The 21,861-nt window shown below is 43.3% G+C and overlaps 1 protein-coding gene across 1 annotated transcript in view; it reads right to left on the reverse strand.

Annotated features, from left to right (window-relative positions):
- ABHD12 (abhydrolase domain containing 12, lysophospholipase) overlaps positions 1-21,861 on the reverse strand; it is a 59,539-nt gene that overhangs the window by 33,246 nt on the left and 4,432 nt on the right. The window contains exon 2 of the mRNA XM_065402262.1: positions 2,497-2,621. Coding sequence (XP_065258334.1) covers positions 2,497-2,621 — 125 coding nt within the window. The remainder of the gene's footprint in view (positions 1-2,496; positions 2,622-21,861) is intronic.

Below are 21,861 nucleotides of genomic sequence, written 5' to 3' on the forward strand. Positions count from 1 at the left end.
CTGAATACCCCAATTAGTGGCTCAGTGTAGAAAGAGGCAGGCTGTAAGGGCATGCAGCTAGCTATTAAAGCTTCTGCTAAAACAGTATTTAACCCATACCTGTTCATGTGCCTAGTTTACCTTATACCACAACACACAAAAGTTAAGCTAACAGTTCAGGTTGCTCCATATTAACACAAGACCTCGGAATCACCATCGCTTCTGTAGGCCAAGCACACTGCACCCACCAGGGGCTCCTTGCATTCTTCCATCCACCCCACCAAACTCCTTGTGTATCACCCTCCCATTCCCCTCTATTTCAGGGACTCTTTATGACCCCATTCAACTTCCTACCCAGAGCTGTGCGTGCAGTGCTATTTCCCCCTTCCTCGGGTTTCTGTTACCCTGTCATTCCCCCCTCTCCATCACCCACCCCCATGGGCCCTGCTTTCCCTTCCCTGTCTCCACTCCCCCCATTCTGGGACCCACCCAGCATCCACCATCACCACCAGTCCCCTAGTCCTCACTAGGTCCTTGCGTCCTCATCCTTCACCTCCACTACACACACCCCTCCACAGTGCCACCCCATACCTGCTTAGTTCACAGCAGTGATCATTAATCAAATGTGAGGATGTATGAAGAATGGAACTGAAAATACTTTAACTATTACAGCATCATTGCATTAATCAATGGTATATCCTCACATGGAAAGCTGTATTTGGGTTTGGTCACCCTAGCTCAACGTGACATAACCAAAATAGAAAGGAACCAAAGATGTAGGATAAAAATTATCAGCGAGGCATCGACAAACAACTGTGTTAGGAGTGACTGAAAGGGTTAATACTGCATAGACAGAAGAAGTTCCCCTCAGACAGGTATTCCATAATTTCCCATTACAAGGTCTCTTGTGCCTCTCTCTGAAGGACCTGGAGTTAGCGTGTCTAGGGCAGTTTTGTCAGTACAGGTGCTAGTCGGGGGTGTGGGTGAGGTCGGGAAACAACCCCCTCCCCACCCGTACTCCCCCACATAGGCCAATATAGCTATGCTGGCAAAATCCCCTGTCTCGATGCAGCTACCAGAAGAATGCTTCTGTCAGCACAGCTAACCTTGTTCGGGAAAAGTGTTACTATGCCAACAGAAAAACTCCTGGTCAGTATAAGCTGCATCTACACGGGGGGCTCTGGTGATATGGCTATGCTGGCAAAGCATTTGTAGCAGAGACCAGGCTTGAGGCAATACAAGACTAAGCAGACTGCTGATCTGATCAGATGGAAAATCCTATGTGGTATTTGCAACACTTGAAGTGATGGTGTAAATGTGCCACTGACAAGTCACTGTTTCTTCTGCTACAGCCAGTATATTTTCCTAAAAATGCCTTTGGGTGAGGAACTGCAGGCTGGAAGACAAACGCACTGTTGACAATTTCAATTGTTTTCAACTGAAATAGGATCTTGATCATCTGAATGCTCTCCATATGCATCTTTAATAATCCCTTTACAGATTACATTCTACTTTGTTTTCTTTTACCACAGGTATAGTCTTTGATCATTTCAGATTAAGAGGCTAATTGGAGTTTGGCTGCTGTCAGGGCCGGCTCCAGGCACCAGGCAACCAAGCTGGTGCTTGGGGCGGCACCTGGAGAGGGGCGGCGCGGCGCTCTGGCCGCCGGGGGGAGAGTCGAGCCCCAGCCGGGGCTCGCCGCCCTCTCGCCGCCCTGCCCCCGGCGCTCTGGCCGCCGGGGGGAGAGTGGAGCCCCCGCCGGGGCTTGCCGCCCTCCCCCCGGGGCTCCAGCCGCCCTCCCCCCGGTGCCCTCCCCCCGGCCGCCGGGGGGAGAGCGGAGCCCCCACCGGGGCTCGCCGCCCTCCCTCCTCCCCCCCCCCCACGGGGGGGGGGGGGGGGGCGGCCGAAGGCTTTTTTGCCTGGGGCGGCAAAAAAGCCAGAGCCGGCCCTGGCTGCTGTATCCATATAAAAAAAACATACTGTTACTCACAATTAGCATTTAAGCCATAAACTTGAAGAGGCTACCTGCCTCATAATTCACAAATGATATAAAAAGGCATATCCTTCACAAACCATAACTGGATTGGGGGGGGGGGGGAATATCACATCAGTTAAACAAATTCAGAGCTTCTTAAATGCACAGAAGTGTTTCTATTTGCTAATTATTTTGGGCAGTTCCCACCAGGGAATTTTGATGGACACCAAAAATACAGCTGCCCCAATACAGCTGCCCCACCTATGAAAAAGCAGCCAACAACCTACACCTTATCTGGCTGAAGTACAACAGACAAAGGATTTTTCCAGCTTTTTGGCACAGGACAAAGTAGGGGAAACCAATACACATTTGTCACACATGGGTGTGATTGTCAGACATTAACATACACAAGTAGGAAGACAAATACAGTGTCTGATTTGCTAAAAAAAAAAAAAATTAAAAGCAACTCTGGCAAAAAAAATAGTCCTATCAGCTTCACTTTTTAAAAAAATATAGAGAGAAAAAAAGTCATGAACGCTTACCAAAATTTAAGAAGACCAGCTTCACCTGAATAGCAGGACAAATTTTGACTAGAAATGGAATGGCTATGTATACTCCCAACAACCATATTAACAACTTCCGTAATCGGAACCACAATCCAGATCGCCTGTAAGAGAGGAGAAAAGAAAAAGAAGACGTCTGAATATGGCTTTGCTTTATGTAGCAAATTTCACTATCAATTCTCACTGGGAACTAGGAGTGGTTAGCAGGCCACTTAGTTAAGTGCTTAAGTATGGATTTTGATACTTAACTTTATGCAGCCATTTCTTAAAAAAGGACAGAATTTCTCTCTAATATACATGCACATAAAGGAAATAAACAAAGCAGCCATATTATTTAGACTGATGACACATCAGGACAGGACAGTAAGAGATGCAGCCCAAAGAACGGAACAGAAGATTTCCACAGCTTTTATTTCTTCTGCGGACTTTCCAGATTTTTGAGTCTGTGGTGAGGAGGAGGTAGTTTGCGTAACACTGCTACTCTGATCTCTGCTTGAAACATATTTGACTGCATTTCTTGTTGGAATCATTAAGAGCCAGATTCTGATCTCAGTTACTTTGCTGTACATCTGGAATAACTACTTTGAAGAAAGATACACTGAAGTCAATGGAGTTAGACAATATCCATTGCAGTGTAATAGAGCAGACTCTGGCTCTAAAACAGCAAGCCCCTGGGATTACACAGTTGTCTCACACACATATACATTTTCAAGATTTTCTAAACAATGATTTGTTATTTGTTCATTTAACTCATATTACACCCAAGTGAGTTTATCTATAGTCATTTATTTATTTTACTGAGTCCAAACACATGCCAGGCACCTTACAGCAGAGTGAGATAGTCTTTTGTCCCTGCCCTAAAGAGCTTACAATCTAAATAATACAAGAAAGAATCAACAAAATAAAGGGATGGGGATGGGGGAGGAGAGACAGTGGACAGGGTAACAAGATTATTCAAGCCACAGTTTATTATTTATTAAACTCTGATAATTATGCTTGGCACTGTACTAGGCACAGAAGACTACATAGTTTCTGCTGTGAGGAACATGCACTCTAAATAAGGTAGTAGTAAAAAAAAAAAAAAAAAAACCATCACTGGTGTCCTTTTAAAAGAAGAATCAGGCTGTATATTCCTAGATCGGTAAAAACTACTCATGTCCTTTAAGTTTTTCTGCCTTAATTTTGATAGCTTTCCTGTACCTGACATATCATCTAATGAGATAAGTAGTTTTTCCTCCAACCTCCTTCCCTCCCCATAACAGCTAGTCAAAATTCAAGACCCAGAAATTTACATTTTCTTCCTAGGAATGAATTTCTGACCTTGATAGTTTCAATGGGAATACATATTTATAGGAGCACAGTACTTCAACAATTCCTTCTTTTTCATTATCAGTAGATGGAACTCCTGTTGCCTCTTACAGCTGTGTTAGCTCTGAAGTACAGGAAAATTTAATTTTTGTCAGTGACACATATAGCTGTTACTCTGAAGATGCACAAGAACAGATCTTCTGAGTAAAATGTTGCCATTTTTCCAAGGTCTCTTTTAAAAAATAACCACACTTAAAGGCATGGAAGACAACATGACAAGATAAAAAGTTATATTCTGCCCAACTAAGCGGATATTTATTATTTAATACAGGAAATATTTTTATAAATAACAGGAGGAGAAAGGTTTCTTATATGAGGTCTCTGATAAATCTGGGCTGAGCTTTGAACAGCTTCAAAGTAAATACAACTTCCCATAAAAATTGTACTTGTATTTGCAAACCATTTTTTCCCCAGAGTATTTGCCAAGAAGATACCAGCTCCAACAAATAAGATCTTCAGACCCTGAATATCTTCTCTCCAAAAACAAGTTGATTGTTAGACACTAAATCAGTATATACATAGTATTGCATTTATAAATACTTTATTGATGAACATCCACTAGCCAGGTGCAGTGGAGAAGCCAGCCCTGACCTTAATCAGTAATGCCTAAAATCCAAATAAAATTCTTCATGCCATTCAGGTTTCCTTGCTCTCTACCAACAGATAGTTGTAAAGCTGATATACCAGCAAACTGTGTCCTCAGTATGCTGAACAAAGTGTAACTAGTCCTCAGTACCTAGAACTGTCTGCATATGAAAACAGAGGTCAGTTATTACAATATGGAAGATGCTATTAGTTTCATATTAGCTGTTTATAGGAGCTGACACAGGAAATGTGCCCAAAGCAGAGCTAAAAGTCGTAACACTGAAAGACTGGGAAGAATCAAATCCCTGGATCTCTTTTCCAGCTCTAACAGAAGTAGTGGGAGCATAAGCTTTCGTGGGTAAGAACCTCACTTCTTCAGATGCAAGTAATGGAAATTTCCAGAGGCAGGTATAAATCACTATGGAGATAACGAGGTTAGTTCAATCAGGGAGGGTGAGGTGCTCTGCTTGCAGTTGAGGTGTGAACACCGAGGGAGGAGAAACTGCTTCTGTAGTTGGATAGCCATTCACAGTCTTTGTTTAATCCTGATCTGATGGTGTCAAATTTGCAAATGAACTGGAGCTCAGCAGTTTCTCTTTGGAGTCTGGTCCTGAAGTTTTTTTGCTGTAAGATGGCTACCTTTACATCTGCTATTGTGTGGCCAGAGAGGTTGAAGTATTCTCCTACAGGTTTTTGTATATTGTAAAGGTAGCCATCTTACAGCAAAAAAACTTCAGGACCAGATTCCAAAGAGAAACTGCTGAGCTCCAGTTTCATTTGACACCATCAGATCAGGATTAAACAAAGACTGTGAATGGCTATCCAACTACAGAAGCAGTTTCTCCTCCCTTGGTGTTCACACCCCAACTGCTAGCAGGACACCTCACCCTCCCTGATTGAACTAACCTCGTTATCTCCATACTGATTTATACCTGCCTCTGGAAATTTCCATTACTTGCATCTGAAGAAGTGAGGTTCTTACCCACGAAAGCTTATGCTCCCAATACTTCTGTTAGTCTTAAAGGTGCCACAGGACCCTCTGTTGCTTTTTACAGATTCAGACTAACACGGCTACCCCTCTGATACTTTTCCAGCTCTATCACTCAAAATGTAATTTTAAATATTCCTCCAACTAGCCCATATCCTGAATGGTTCAACAGAAAGCTGCTTTAAATTCTGGGTCCTCCTGTCCAGAACTCTGCAATGAAGATGTGAACAAGAAGCAAAACTTCCATTACATTTCCAAGCCTTTCCACCAGTTGCCATATTCTCTAGATATTAGGAATGAGGAAGGGAGGGAGCTGGTGGGGGTAATGTGGAAAAAGGAGGGAAGGGGAATGGTAACTGAGCAGGGGACTAGGCATTAAGTTGGCCCCAAAACACACACACTGTGTCAACATCAGAGCATAAGCTCCATAATTGGCCAATGACTTTCTGTCCATTTGTATCTGACATGCTGGGAACCAATCCTGCTTCTGGACAACAGCAGAGAGCAGAAGAATCCACATGGGCTCTGGGTTCTTGTGGTAGTAACAGAACCCACTAGTCTTGACTACCGACAAGAGGGTCGTGCTTGAGAGGAGCCTATCAGCTATACTCCCTTACTCTCATACTCAACCAGCTGGAACCTTGACAGAAGCCTTATGGGTTACCCCAGGCCAAAGCCCTGAAGCACGGCCCTGTGGGTCCCCGGGACCCCAGTAACAAGCGAGTATTGAGAGAATGAGGAATCGGTCAGCTCTATGCTCAGCTGATGTGGCAACTCATGGTATCAGACACCATCAGGTGGTCGAGGGACATCTATCTAGAACACATCACCAAACACCGGCAGTACCAGGAGAGATTAACTGAGTGCCAATGAGAAGCAAAGTCGGGAAAGTAACTGACAAACTTCCCTGATGGATTGTATTTTCTAAGGAACAACCTATCCTAAATTCTCAATCACTGAGGAACAATCTACACTCATTCCTACATTTGCTTTCTACAATCAACGCTCTGTATAACTTTTCATGAGTGATGTACCCAAATATTTGGATGCTAATATCTAAACTGTATCATTAAATTTATTCACCTAAATTTGGGTTATTGCAGATTATGTACTTTATGTATCTTATGATTTCTAAGACAAACTTCATACTTTTGGATAATCTAAGCACTACACCCAGATGTACAGACACTCTTTCCCTAACTTGTGTATTATATAATTTTAACATTAGCTTTAATACAAATTTTAAATATTCCACACCCTCAAAACAACAAAACAACAAACATCTCTCCTCACCCCAAACATTTTAAGTGTCATGTAAGCCTTCTTGAAGTTGTGAGGTTTCAGATGGCTTACAGAATAGCTAAGTTTTTAGGATCAGAGGGCTAGCTGTGTTAGTCTGTATCCATAAAAACGATGAGGAGTCCGGTGGCACCTTAAAGACTAACACCGGACTCCTCATCGTTTTTATGGATACAGACTAACACAGCTAGCCCTCTGATCCTAAAAACTTAGCTATTCTGTAAGCCATCTGAAACCTCACAACTTCAAGAAGGCTTACATGATATGTTAGTCTTTAAGGTGCCACCAGCCTCCTCGTTGTTTTTAAGCCTCTCCCTTTAAGTTATATTTTAGTGATCTGCAATAAAAAGGGCTGCTCTTATTTTCTTTAAAGTCTCCTGTTTCTCTCATTTGGGTGCTCTGTCAGTGTAACGGAATTTTCCAATTTTCTCTCCTTTCACACTCAAGGAGTTACTTTGCCATCAACCACCTACTCACCAAGGATGACTGGATGGATTAGTGCCAAGGACTAGTTGTAGGAGGAAAAAGTGTGTGTGGGGGGGGGAGGGCACAAGTTGTTCTGGGTCCCAAATCCTGATCCCACTGAAGTCAATTGGAGTTTCGCCATTAATTTCAAACAGAATGGAATTTAGCTCTAAGGTTGTATGACAGAATCCTGGACAGCTAATATACTGTTCAAGATGACACAGGAAAGAACTCTGACCCACTATCAAAACTGAGCAAGCTACAGTTTAAGAACAGCCAGGTTGCAAAAACGGTTTGATGTGCCCCAGAGCACTTACGTTAGTAAAAACAGAGAAGTAAAATGTTGATGACTGTGCATTTATGTGTCACACTGTCAGAGCACATCAATGTCTTTCATTTCCCCTTTTTGGAAAGCAGAACTGAACCATGTCTTGGTTTGCTCAGCCACCCGTTACAGATACTAATTATTAATGTCACATTACACCTTGTCATTAGGGGATGCCTGTTTAAAATGTAACCAGGCGAAAGCCTCAATCCATCAATGGTTATAATCACTCTTCTTTCATTGACATTAAATAGATGGTACCATACTGAAGTATGGAAATGTTAAAAATTGTATGAGTGAAATGAGCAACATAACTAAACTAGCTATTTTCTTGCTTTGCAATATATCCACACCAAGAGAAAGATCTTCCATACTGACTTTTCTCCAACACCTTAAACTCCACTCAGGGATCAACAGGCTGTCAGTGCAGATCTCAGACTTTGCACTGGTGTCACATGTGCCGAGCAAGATGCTCTGCTCAATAAGTGAACTGCTGTATGCTGCACCAACTTCAGCCTCCACATGGTTCCAAGGCATAGTCCCATGAAGAGCACACTGCAATCGCCTAATCTTGAGGTAACAAGAGGATGGACAATAGTGGCAATTGTCCACATGTAGAAGGAAGAGTTGCAGCCGCTTTGCCAGACACAGCTAGAAAAAAGCTGATTGGGTCACTGCTGTAACGTGATTCTCAAATAGTAGCCGGGGGTGTTAAAATCTCTCCTAAACGTGAACCCTAGTAACTAATGGCTGACCTACTCGCATCATCAAAGGGTTTTACCTCCGCCATCTCCTCCAGTTGCTTTCCACAATCCACCATCACCTTACTCTTGTCTGGCTTGAGCTTCAGCCAACTTGCTGTTGTGTTTGCCCCAGTCTCAACTAGACGCTGGCTGACGCTCTTAACTGCATCATCCAAATCAGAGACAGACAACAGTTAGGTGGCATCAGCATATTGAGTACACTGCACCCCAGGCCTCCTTACTAGCCCTCCTACCAGCTCCATACACAATATGATTATAAAAGAGAGACCTACAGTCCAAAGAAGAGGTTCTAACCATTTTAAAGAAAGTCAGGTTTAGGGAGGAATAAGATTGCAAGCTCCTTTAAGAAAAACATTCAGTGAGACCCAGAGCCTCCAAAAGTATTTAGGCAACTAATTTTCATTGATTTTACTGGGAGCCAGGTGCCTAAATACCTTTAAGGATTGGGCCTGATTTAAGTTATTAGTGTCAGTTTCAGGGCAGCTGCACCTGTATTCCCCTTCAGTTGTTTCTCAAGAGCACCCACTGCTCACAGCTCCTCAGCTGTCACCTCTCTTGGGCCGAGACCCGTCTCTCCCTCCTGACCAGAGGGTTTTCCAGGCTGTACAGTTCTCTGCCTGCCCTGCGATAGCCCCAGCAAGCCAGACTGTCTAAAGGACTAATGTCTGCACTTTGCTTTCTCTCCAGAGGCTACGCCCAGTGCACTGCCTGCAGTTACAAGTTACACCACTGTTCTTTATACACGAACACATTTATTCTTAAGGTGAAAATGTTATAGAGAAACCATTTGAAACCAATAAAAGAACCTACATACATGCTAAAAAGCTTACACAAAGATCACCCTCAACTCCAACTTCAGGCTCTGGTAGCATCTGTCCTTTGAGACCCACAACTGGGTTTTCCCCATGGTTACAAGTTCATAACTGTATCAGATTCTGAACCAGACCCCAGACTGGAAAGATAAGCCTGGTTCTTTACACAGGTTGGGCCTTTGGAACAGGTAATCATAAGACAATCACCCCTTTCCTCACAGTGTAGCTTCAAAAGGCTGAGTTTTTCCATAACCGGAGATGGGGAATCTGCATTAAACTCTCCCTGGGTATTTCCCAGGAAATCTACACCACACTTTTTGTCACCAAAAATCTATTCTTGTCTGCACAATTTCAATATAATTCTTTGAACTTCCTGGCCTCACATCACATCTCCCAGCTAGAGAGGTTACATACAGCCCCATCCCACGATATACATAAACTTTGCATAAGATACAATAAGGTTTTTCAAGGATATTGCAGGAAATTACCATGTCTATCACAATTAGTCCATCCCTTTTGGTACAGTAACTCCTCACTTAAAGTTGTCCAGGTTAACGTTGTTTCATTGTTACGTTGCTGATCAATTAGGAAACATGCTCATTTAAAGTTGCGCAATGCTCCCTTATAACATTGTTTGGCAGCCGCCTGCTTTGTCCACTGCTTGCAGAAAGAGCAGCTAGTTGGTGGGGACTTGGAACCAGGGTGGACCGGCAGCCCCCCCATCAGCTCCCTGCTCCCCTAAGTTCCCTGTGCAGCAGTCGCCCAGTAAGCTATCAATTGCCAGCAGTTCAGCTGCCGCTTCCCCCACTGCACTGTGCTGTTCCTGCCCTCTGCCTTGTAGCTGCTCCCAGGAGCCTGCTGCTTGCTGTGCAAGGGGGAGGGGGGAAAGAGGGGTGCTAATGTCAGGGTGTCCCCCTCCCTCGCTCCTTTATCCCATCGGGCCATCTCCACAGAGCGGACGGGGGGGGGGGGGGACAGGACAGGGTTCAGGAGGGAGGGAGCTTGCTGGCAGCAGCTGCTGTCTCAACTTGCTGATCTACTTAAAAAGGCAGTGTACTTAAGAGTGTGGTCAGCGTAAAGGGGCAATGCCCGTCTCTCTCTCTCTCACACATGGTGAGAGTCTCTGTCTCTCTCTGCCATGATGTCTCCCCTCCCTCTATTCGTGCTGGCTTGTAGAGTGTGAGGCTACATTAACAACGTGTTAACCCTTGAGGGCTCAGCCGAGTGCTAATTCATCATTTAGCAGTAAGGCATTCCCTGGGAAATATCCCTCTCTCTTCCACCCTCTGACGCCACCACCTCAACCAAGCTTCACAATCATCATCGCTGTGTGCAGTATTAAATTGTTTAAAACTTATACTGTGTATGTGTGTGTGTGTGTGTGTGTGTGTGTGTGTTTGCACGCGCACGTGTGTGTGTGTGTATAAAATATAGTCTTTTGTCTGGAGAAAAAAATTTCCTGGAACCTAACCCCCCACCCCATTTACATTAATTCTTATGGGGAAATTGGATTCGCTTAACATCGTTTCGCTTAAAGTAGCATTTTTCAGGAACATAACTACAACGTTAAGCGAGGAGTTATTGTATTCTACAATAGACACCCAGTTCCAGATCACTTATAAATTAGTAAAAGTAACCTGAAACAAAGTCACAAACAAATCCTCCCATCCCTTTAAAGGGAACAGAAAATAAGAATGGAAAGTGTGGCAATATAATTAAAATAAATCAACATAGTATGTTGGGTGTACAGTACAGAGAATAGCGACATTATTCTCCAACATATGAGTCTAATTCACATTAGTGTTGATGGGAATTATGCATATGTCACAAGAAAACTACTAAAAACTTGGAAGAAGAACTAAGCAGATGCTACAGTTATTTTAAGTGCTTAGCACTCACATAGTACATTGCAAACACTTAATAATTGCACCCAAGGGTGGTTGCAACAATGAACTTTTGGGATCAAAACCAGGCATGGGGATTAGCATTTTAAGGTTGTTTACTTTCCTTTAGCTCATCTTGTGCAACACAGATCTTGTTTATACACCAGAACTGCTCCTGTGTGAAATGACAGTCTTAAATTCTAGGAACATCTTTGCTCCAGCATTCCCTAGGATAACCCTTTACACATTTTTCTCCATTCCATTACCACTTATGAAATCAAATATCACATATAACAGGATTTGTTTAAGATGATTTTGTAGAGTAGCTTTGGTTTTTGGTTTTTTTCTGGTACTGCTATGCTGAAAGAACCAGTCTTCCCAATTTTTGGCTACATTCTGAGCTTCCATTAAAAAAAAAAAAGTCAAAAGCATCTTTTTTCTGTTGTGAAATCATAGAAATGTAGGACTGGAAGGGACCTTGGAAGGTCATCAAGTCCAGCCTCCTGAGCTGAGGCAGGACCAAGTAAACCCCCAGACCAATCCTGTTCTTAAACACCTCCAGTGATGGGGAATCCACAGCCTCCCTTGCAAGCCTATTCCAGAGCTTAACTACCCTGAGAGTTAGAAAGTTTTTCCTAATATCTCACCTAAATCTGCCTTGCTGCAGAACAAGCCCGTTTCCTCTTATCCTTCCTTCGGAGGACATGGAGAACAATTGATCACAGTTCTCTTTATAACAGGCCTTCACATATTTGACGACTTACCCAATCCTGCCTCAAGCTTTTTTTCTCAAGACTAAAACATGCCCAGTGTTTTTAAACCTTTCCTCATAGGTCAGGTTTTCTAAGTCCTTATCATTTTACTTGCTCTAAACCAGACTCTCCAGTTTGTCCACATCTTTCCTAAAGTGTGGCACCAGAACTGGATACAGTACTCCAGATGAGGCCTCATCAGTGCCGAGTACAGCAGGACAGTTACCTCCCGTGTCTTACATACGGGACTCTGACTGATACACCACCGAATATTAGCCTTTTTTGCAATTGCATCACATTGTTGACTCATATTCAAGTTGTGATCCACTATAACCTCAGATACTTTTCAGCGCTATTACCATCTACCCAGTTATCCCCCACTGTGTAGTTGATTTTTCCTTCCTAAGTGTTGAATTCATCTTTATTGAATTTAATCTTGTAGATTTCAGACCAATTCTCCAATTTGTCAAGATCATTTTGAATTCTAATCCTCTGCTCCCAAATCCTTGCAATCCCACCCAGCTTGGTGTCATCCACAAATTTTATAAGCATACTCTCCACTCCATTATCCAAGTCATTAATGAAAATACTGACTAGCAATTGATCCATGACTGACTGCTGCAGGACCCCAAAAGATATGCCCTCCCAGTTTGACAGCAAACCATTTACTCGTTTCCCTACATGCTTTCAACCAGTTGTGCACGCACCTTATGTTTTCTAGATGAAATTATCATTTCCCTAGTTTGTTTATGAGAATGTCATGTGGGACTGTGTCAAAAACCTTACTAAAACCAAGATCTCTCACATCTACTGGTTTCCCCCATCTACTAGGCCAGTAATGTGTCAAAGAAGGAAACTGGGTTGGTTTGACATGATTTGTTTTTTACAAATCCATGCTGGTTATTCCTCATAACCCTATTATATTTTCGTTGCTTACAAACTGAATGTTTAATAATTTGTTCCAGTATCTTTCCAATATACTGAAGTTAGGCTGACTGGTCTATAATTCCCGGGGGGCCTCTTTACTCCCCTTTTTAAAGATGGGTACTATATTTGCCCTTCTCCACTCTTTTGGGACCTCACCATCCCCCATGAGTTCTCAAAGATAACTGCTAGCTATTTTGAGACTGCTTCAACTAGTTCCTTAAATATCCTAGCATGAATTTGATCAGGCCCGCCGACTTGAATACATCTAACTTAGCTAAACATTCTTCAACTTGTTCTCTCCCTGTTTTGGCTTGTGTTCCTTCTCCCTCGTTAATATTAATTGTGTTGAGTATCTGTTAACCTTTTTAGTGAAGGCTGAAGCAAAATAGGCATTAAACACCTCAGCCTTCTTGATGTCATCAGCTCTCCTTCCCCCCCAGCAAGTAGAGGACCTACACTTTAAGCCCAACTCTGGTGGTTGGAATGGAGAATGTACTTTCTTCTCCAGTAAGACTCCCCCCCACACCCACCCCCAAGTTACCAGTACTCCAGCTTCCATTTGAGCCCTTACAAACCCATCAATAGCTCCAGTGACTGTCTCTGCTGATGTTCACATCTTTCATAAACAGCAGCAGAATGAAACGGACATGATTCTAAGCTTTGCTACTGCCCAAATCAGCTGTGAAATTAACCAGAGCATTTTATTTTAACTCTGCTGGGGCTCAGGAAAGCTCTAAGCAACATTAGGACTGGATAGCTGTCTGTCACAAGCTTTAGCAAACAACAGAGCTTCTATTCATGTTTGGAAAGTTTTTTCAACTATAAGGGCCAGAAGTTTATGGAAGAGGACTTGGATTTGTTTCTAAGTGAAAGCTAGTTCTGCAGATGATGGCGGCTTAGTCTCCCCTTCCTCCAGGGAGGAAAAAAGTTTCCTACTCACAACTTGTACGTGGATTTTTCAAACCCTGTTACAGGAGATCTTACATACTCAATGAAGAGTTAGGGCTTGTCTACATGAGAAAGTTGCTCCACAATAAGGCAGGGTGTATTTAAAGTGCTATAGCTATTCTGCAATGACTCCCCATGTGGAGATTTATTCTGGAATAAGAGTGTCCACACAAGGAGTTATTCTAGAACAGTTATTCTGGTAAATTTTCCCCTTATAAATCCAAATTTCACCAAAACAAAACCAAATGCCCCTGAAATTATCCCTGTTTAGTTTAATCATAAATTTTTAGAAGAGTTTGAGGAAAATTAAACGAGAAAATAGGTCAGTAATACTTTGGTGAAGATTCACGGATATGAAAGTTAGAAGGAACCTTAAGGGAGAAAGGGTATACCTGAATCTCAGCCTTACCGGCACTCATCACCCCTCCAGATACAGGTGAACATATTTGGGAAGTATTACTCCTGGGGGGAATTCTTGCCAAAAAATTTTAAATTCTGTGCACGATATTTTAAAATTCAGCAAAATTCTGCAAATTTTATTTGTCAAAATAACACTACATCATCACACCAGTTTCAATTTTTTTTTCCAGTTTGTTTACTCTGTATTTGACAGCACTGTGTATAGTCAGTGGCACTACTTTGTTGATGGTCATTTGCACTTTCTGTCCTACACACTAACTAACACTAACTACACAATATTACTCATGCCCTGTTCTGGAGAGAGCTCATGTGTGTGTTCTTCCCCCTGGCTCAGCAAGAGGGTGTTTCCTAGTAGCAGCAGCAAAGCTGAAACTGAAGAGGCAAAAGGCAAGCATGTATATAAAAAGAAGGGGGAGAGGGTGTGGCCCACGCCTGTTTAGTGATATTGCTTTTAGACCCACCCAAAAGACCCTTACAAACACAGGAGAGGGAGCCAGAAAAGCCTTTCCTTTTTTTAATATTAAAAAATTATTTAGAAGTATTATCAGAAAAATTAATTTTAAAATTAGTCTGCTCCAAAAAATTCAAGTTGCCAATGTCATTTTAAATACTCAAATTACACAAAGCTTTGAAAAAGAAAATCAGAGGGTAGTACAAAACTAAATTGTCTAAATTTTGACCAAATGACCACTGATACCTGTTTCCCAAATACCATTCATTAGGAAGAGAACTGGGAGCGAGGGGGGGATGAAGAACCCTCTTTCCGCCTTCCAATTATGATAAGTGCAATAATAGGATGCGATATCTCACACAAATGACCCTCATTTCAATCCCAAAATTATCTATGTTCACACAAATGTGGTGTCCATTCACTATTAGAATGTATCTACATCAGAAATAATCATGAAACAGAAGCTAAAGACAGTTATTTACACTGAAGGAATGCATCCCACAGGGTAAAAGTTTCCTTTACGAACAATTTTTGTATTCTTCATTCTGGGTCTCTCTCACACATTGTTCCCCACATTTGAGAAACATGGGAGGAGAGAAGAGAGGAAAGGCAATTGTTTTAAAAAAAAAAAAAAAAAATCTTTCAGCAGTTTGACAGACAATTTTGGTTGGGGCAGCGGAGGAGGGGATTGTAGCATTTTTTAATCTTATTTTTTAAATTAACATTTGATAATATTAAGTTAAAGGCCTTCCTATTAGCCCACAATATGATTATTACCCAAGTGAAATTCCTCAGCCATTTATTAAGCCCAGGTTCTGGTTATTAACTCAAACAGGAAGCACTCTGAAATTACCATTCTAATAAAAACAAAATAAAGGAACAACAGAGAAGGATATTTGACAAGAGAATCAAATGACCATTTTTAAGAGTAGAACATTTCTTTGGTTAATGATGCTACATTAATATGGTTTAAAATTAAGTGGTGCTTTTGCTTAACACTTATAAAATTGTTTCTAATCTCCAATAAAATTTGGATTCAGAAGAATCAAATCTACACTTTAGAAGTTTATCACTATATTGCTTTACCAGTGTTATTTACATTTTTAAAGGGGTGGGGGCAAAGATTGTTTTGTAACATACCAATATTCAGCAGGCTTGAAGATCCTGCTTTTAAACCAGCCAGCACTGGAAGTAGTTTAGATCTTAAAGAAAAATTACGAGACCTTTTGTAGATCGAGAGATACCAAGAACTTAGATCACGCTGCAATGGCGCAGCCTACACTTGAATGGTCCAATGCTATATTTAATAATCATGGCTACTGTTTTCAAAATCATTCACTAACTTTTTGTGCCTGAACTGAGAAGAAACTGACTGATTTTCAGAGGTGCTGAAAGTTTCTCAAGGTAGGAACACAGGAATTAGAGGTCCATAAAATTAGTGAACATTTCTGAAAGTGTGACGATATAATATTTACAGTTTTAGTATGACCATATACCAAAGAATTCAAGCATTGATTACACACACTTATTTCTTACCTTCTGAAAAGCAACATCTACATTACCACTAAAAAAGTCACATCAACTACAATATACATTAACCAACCAAACCACACAAATCTTATCCAAATGTACACAACCATTTTCAAATGTATACTCATAATATGCTACAACAAAATAGAGAATTAAACAGGTGTTTGTGCACTTCAGTGTGATTCTCCCATGATCTGGGATGTATGCACACTGGGTGGCAGCATGAACTGAAACAGAAGGACAGAAAGGTTACTAGTGTGATTTAACATATTGATGGTGGTAGGCCACTCCTTGTAGATTGGTACTGTTTACCTACATTTATGATTACTTTGCTGTTTAGTGCTTGTGTTGCTCTGAAGATGTGCACTTGAGCCATCTTAATTAAGTTAAAATGTAGTAAATCCTGTTTGGGAAGCCCAGGCTAACGCTGTGCTACTACTTTAAAGTCACCATTCACTAGCACTGTAATAAACACAACTGGCATTACTTTCACAGCCTAGTGCATTCCAGAATCATAGGATCAGCCACATGATCAACTTTTGCTGCAGAGCTGAGTAACAGTCTAAGCTATTATTTTAAAAGTAAAGATCTTTTGTGTTTATGCAGGAAAGGTTAAAAACATTAACTTAGTCTAACAGATGTGTTGTTTCCCTGAGTCTGCAGACAGACTAAGGGCTTGTCTACACTACAAAATTAAGTCGACTTTATCTAATTTGAACTCAAGCCTCCGAATTAAGTCGATTGCGCATGACCACACCATGCTCATTGTCTCGATGGAGTGTGTCCTCACTAGCAGCGCCTGCATCAATGCACAAAGCAGTGCATCATGGGTAGCTATTCTAAAGTGCAACTTGCCGCAGTGTGTTTTGGGAAGTTTGTGCAATGCCTCATGGGACCAAAACATTGTCGCAGGGGAGAATGGGAACATTGCGTCAGCATCCCATGATGCACTGTCCTCCCTCCCTCATATCAACAGCAAACAACCCAGTGGTTTTCGTGCCTTAAAACGCATACACCATAACCCCAGAAGCATGGAGCCTGCTCAGTTGTGCACTTTTGCTGTGAGCATCTCAAACACCTCGCGCCTTCTCCTGCAGTATTTCCAGAGCCAAAGTAGGGTCCAGCGCGCAGAACATAGCAATGTCCTGCAAGCAGCCCTGCTGCAAGCCATTAAAAAAAACAATTCAGAGTTGCCGCCGGCAGTCACAGAGCAGCTGCACTCTGTTGAGCACCATTTCTGGTCCCATGAAACAAGCACTGACTGGTGGGACCGCATCGTTTTGCAGGTATGGGATGACGAGCAGTGGCTGCAGAACTTTCGAACCCGGAAGGCCACCTCCCAGGAACTTTGTGCAGAGCTTTCCCCTGCCCTGCAGTTCAGCAACACAAAAATGAGAGCTGCTCTGACAGTGGAGAAGCGAAGGTGATCGCTATTTGGAAGCTTGCAACATCAGACACTTACCGGTCAGTGGGGAATCAATTTGGAGTAGTTAAATCAACCATGGGCACTGCTGTGCTCCAAGTGTGCAGGGTCATTAATTGACTTCTGCTATGAAGGATAGTGAGTCTGGGAAACGTGCAGGACATAGTGGATGGTTTTGCCGCGATGGGGTTCCCTAATTGCGGTGGGCGACAGATGGCATGCATATCCCTATTTTAGCACCAGACCACCTTGCCAAAGAGTGCATAAACCAAAAGGGATACTTTTCAACGGTGTTGCAAGCACTGGTGGATCACAGGGGGTGTTTCACTGACTTCAACGTAAGATGGTCGGGAAAGGTTCATGACGCGCACATCTTTAGGAACTCGGGTCAGTTCAAAAAACTGCAATCCAGGACTTCCCTTCCAGGCCACAAAATGAACATTGATGACATTGAGGTGCCTGTAGTTATCCTGGGGGACCCAACTTACCCCTTGCTCCCATGGCTTATGAAGCCATACACCGGCCATCTGGACAACAGTAAGGAACGGTTCAACTATAGGCACAGCAAGTGCAGAATGGTGGTTGAATGAGCCTCTGGTCATTTAAAAGGGCGCTGGAGAAATTTACTAACAAGGTTGGACCTCAGAAGAGAACATCCCCATGGTTATAGCTGCCAGCTATGTGCTCCATATCTGTGGGGAAAAGGGGGGGAAATTTTCCGCAGGGATGGGCAGTTGAGGCAGATCACATGGCAGCCAGACACCAGGGCAATAAGAAGAGCACAGCAAGGGGCGCTGCATATCCGCGAGGCTTTGAAAAGCCGTTTCAATAATGAGTCACAGTAATGTGAGCTGCTTGTCTGCACTGTGCTTTCCCAAAGCTTCACCTGGCTTGTATCATTTTATTTAATCTATTTATTACTGACCTCGGAACCGAATGTAGAAGTGGGCTGATAAAGTTTGCGGATGACACAAAGTTGGGAGGTATTGCCAATTCGGAGAAGGATCGGGATATCCTGCAGGGAGACTTGGATGACCTGGTAAACTGGAGTAATAGTAATAGGATGAAATTTAATAGTGAGAAGTGTAAGGTGATGCATTTAGGGATGACTAACAAGAATTTTAGTTATAAGCTAGGGACGCATCGGTTGGAAGTAACGGAGGAGGAGAAGGACCTCGGAGTCCTGGTTGATCGCAGGATGACTATGAGTCGGCAATGCGACGTGGCCGTGAAAAAAGCTAATGCGGTCTTGGGATGCATTAGGCGAGGTATTTCTAGTAGGGATAAGGAGGTGCTGCTTCCGTTATACAAGGCGCTGGTGAGACCTCATTTGGAGTACTGTGTGCAGTTCTGGTCTCCCATGTTTAAGAAGGATGAACTCAAACTGGAACGGGTACAGAGAAGGGCTACTAGGATGATCCGAGGAATGGAAAACCTGTCATATGAAAGGAGACTCGAGGAGCTCGGTTTGTTTACCCTAACCAAAAGGAGGCTGAGGGGGGATATGATTGCTCTCTTTAAATATATCAGAGGGATAAATACCAGGGAGGGAGAGGAATTATTTCAGCTTAGTACTAATGTGGACACGAGAACAAATGGATATAAACTGGCCGTCGGGAAGTTTAGGCTTGAAATTAGACGACGGTTTCTAACCGTCAGAGGGGTGAAGTTCTGGAATAGCCTTCCGAGGGAAACGGTGGGGGCGAAAGACCTCTCTGGCTTTAAGATTAAGCTTGATAAATTTATGGAGGGGATGGTTTGATGGGATAATGTGATTTTAGTCAGTAAGTCAATAACGTGCCATCGCTGGTAATTAGTATCAATGGTCAATGTGGGTCTGGCTGGAGAATCTTGCCCGCATGCTCGGGGTTCTGCTGATCGCCATATTTGGGGTCAGGAAGGAATTTTCCTCCAGGGTAGATTGGCAGAGGCTCTGGAGGTTTTTCGCCTTCCTCCGCAGCATGGGGCAGGGGTCACTTGCTGGAGGATTCTCTGCAACTTAAAGTCTTTAAATCATGATTTGGAGACTTCAACAGCTGAGTCATGGGAGAGAATTATTCGAGGAGTGGGTGGGTCAGATTTTGTGGCCTGCATCATGCGGGAGGTCAGACTAGATGATCATAATGGTCCCTTCTGACCTTAAAGTCTATGAGTCTATTTGTATCACTGTCCCTGTAAAGCCAACCCACGCCCAAGCCCACTGCTTCTATTCAATAAATAACATTTATTTCTTGAATCCATTTACTTTATTTAACAGACATAAGTAAAGAGGGAGAACAGAAAAAAAAAGTTAGCTTTGGGGAAAAGGGGTTGTGAAGTTGTAACGGGAGAAACATTTTCAGCTGTGTAACATAACACCGCATTCTAAACTATCAAAGATCTGTGAACGGGCGCCTTCTGTTCCTTGTACCCTACCCGAGTTAAGTGAAAGGGATAATGGAATTTTTGCCCACGCCTCTTGGAATGCTTGGAGGAAGGTGATTCTGCGCCAGGTGATGCTGGCTGTCTGTCCACCAGGGTCTGCAGAGGGACTCTACCCTCCTGCTTCTGTTCCTGCAGTTCAACCAGACACCTCAACATGTCTGATTGGTCCCTCATAATCTGAAGCATCTCATCCTGCGCCGCACACTCATGCTCATGGGAAGCGTGTCTGCTCTCCATGTCCATGTCTAACTTCTCAGACAGTGAAATCCTCCACGCTCTCAGTTCTGTCTCAGCTGTCCTGGAGGCGTTCATTATCTCGGTGAACATGTTCTCCCGCGTTCTCTTTCTCCTCCTTCTAATCAGCAAAAGTCTGCTTTCAGGTGTTGATGACACGACGAAAGACACATTTCCAGCTGTCAGTCATGGGAAAAAAGAAAGGGACCATTGTACATGCATAAAATATTTCCATAGCAAGGCCATTTTCATAAAAAAAACCCTTTATTACAGTAGGTGCAAGCCATAATCAGAACTGTTCACTGTGCTGTTTTGCTGTTCCAGCCATGGTGAGTAGCCCCCCCCCCAGTCATGCGTGACCACACTTTTAATGAAGTTTATGGCAGGCTCATGTCAGGAGCAGAGGTAACTAGTCGAACAATCGCCCCGCCCCATAGCGCCAAAGGAAGCTGTTTACGAACGGGGCGGAAGGGTAACATTTTCACTCCCAAATTACGGAATCACATGTGGTGAGAAAATATCAGCCATTAAACTACTTGCCAACCCATGCTGAGCACAGTAAAGGCACATTAGTGGCCACGTGGTTTGGCGATCCAGAATGTGGGGGGGAGGGGTCTACATGCTCTTTTTTTTCTTGTAAGAGCACTTTTAATGAGAACTTCCCCCGTTTTCCCTAGGCGACCCGATGTGATATCAGTCTCCTGAGGGTAACAGAGGCGGAAAGGAAGGAGATGCTGCAAGCATCTAGGTATAGACCTGGTCCTTATGTTGCTATGCTGTGTACCGCAATGATGCCAGCAGAATTAATTCAGGAGTTGCACGAGAAAGTGTCCAAGAAATAAGACTGCCCTGCCCAGAAACCTTCTGCAAAGGATTGCAGAGTACCTCCATGAAAGTTTCCTAGAGATATCCATGGAGGATTCCCAAGCTATCCCAGTCCACATAAACGGTCTTTTCCTGGGGCGTAGCTGGAGTGGCCTCTTGTAAGCAGAGAGCCACAGCACTTCGCTTTTTCGTCACAGTAAACATGCAATATCACCGAATGCGTGTGCCCGCTTAAGTTTAACTGGACTTGATTGTAAGTAACCATATACTCCCCAGAGGTGCCTTCCCCGGCATCACGGTCAGCCACCGTGATGTCCTACGACCCACAGGGCTCCCGGGTTAAAAATATTTCCTGGCTTTCAGGGAGAATGGATCCACCGCTCGCCTGTCTCCCGTTCTCCTCCTCCTCCTCTTCCTCATCCACCATATCGTCCTCCCTGTTGTCCCTAGACTCACACACCTCGGAGGTGTCCATGTTGCTTGTGGGTGTACTGGGTCACCCCCGAGAATCACTTGCAGCTCATTGTAGAACTGGCACGTGTGGGGTTCAGCACCAGAACGACTGTTCGCCTCCCTTGCTTTCTGGTACGCTTGGCAAAGTTTTTTTATTTTCACAAAGCACTGCTGTGTGTCCCTCGTGTTGCCCTTCTCCCCCATTCCCTGAGCGATCTTTGCATAGATGTCAGCGTTTCTTCTGCTGGATCGGAGCTCTGCCTGCACAGACTCTTCTCCCCACACAGCGATGAGATCCACCACCTCCGGTGCGCGATTGGGGCGTGTAGTCTCCATGATCAGCTGTGCTCAAGCCGGCACACTCCCAATGCTGATCAAACAGGAAATGGGAAATCAAAAATTCCTGGGGCTTTAGCAGGGGAGGGGCTGTTTCCTGTGTACCTGGCTGCAGTGCAGCAGAGTTGAGAA

Source organism: Emys orbicularis, chromosome 3, assembly GCF_028017835.1.
Source record: "Emys orbicularis isolate rEmyOrb1 chromosome 3, rEmyOrb1.hap1, whole genome shotgun sequence".
NCBI classification, from domain to species: Eukaryota; Metazoa; Chordata; order Testudines; family Emydidae; genus Emys; species Emys orbicularis.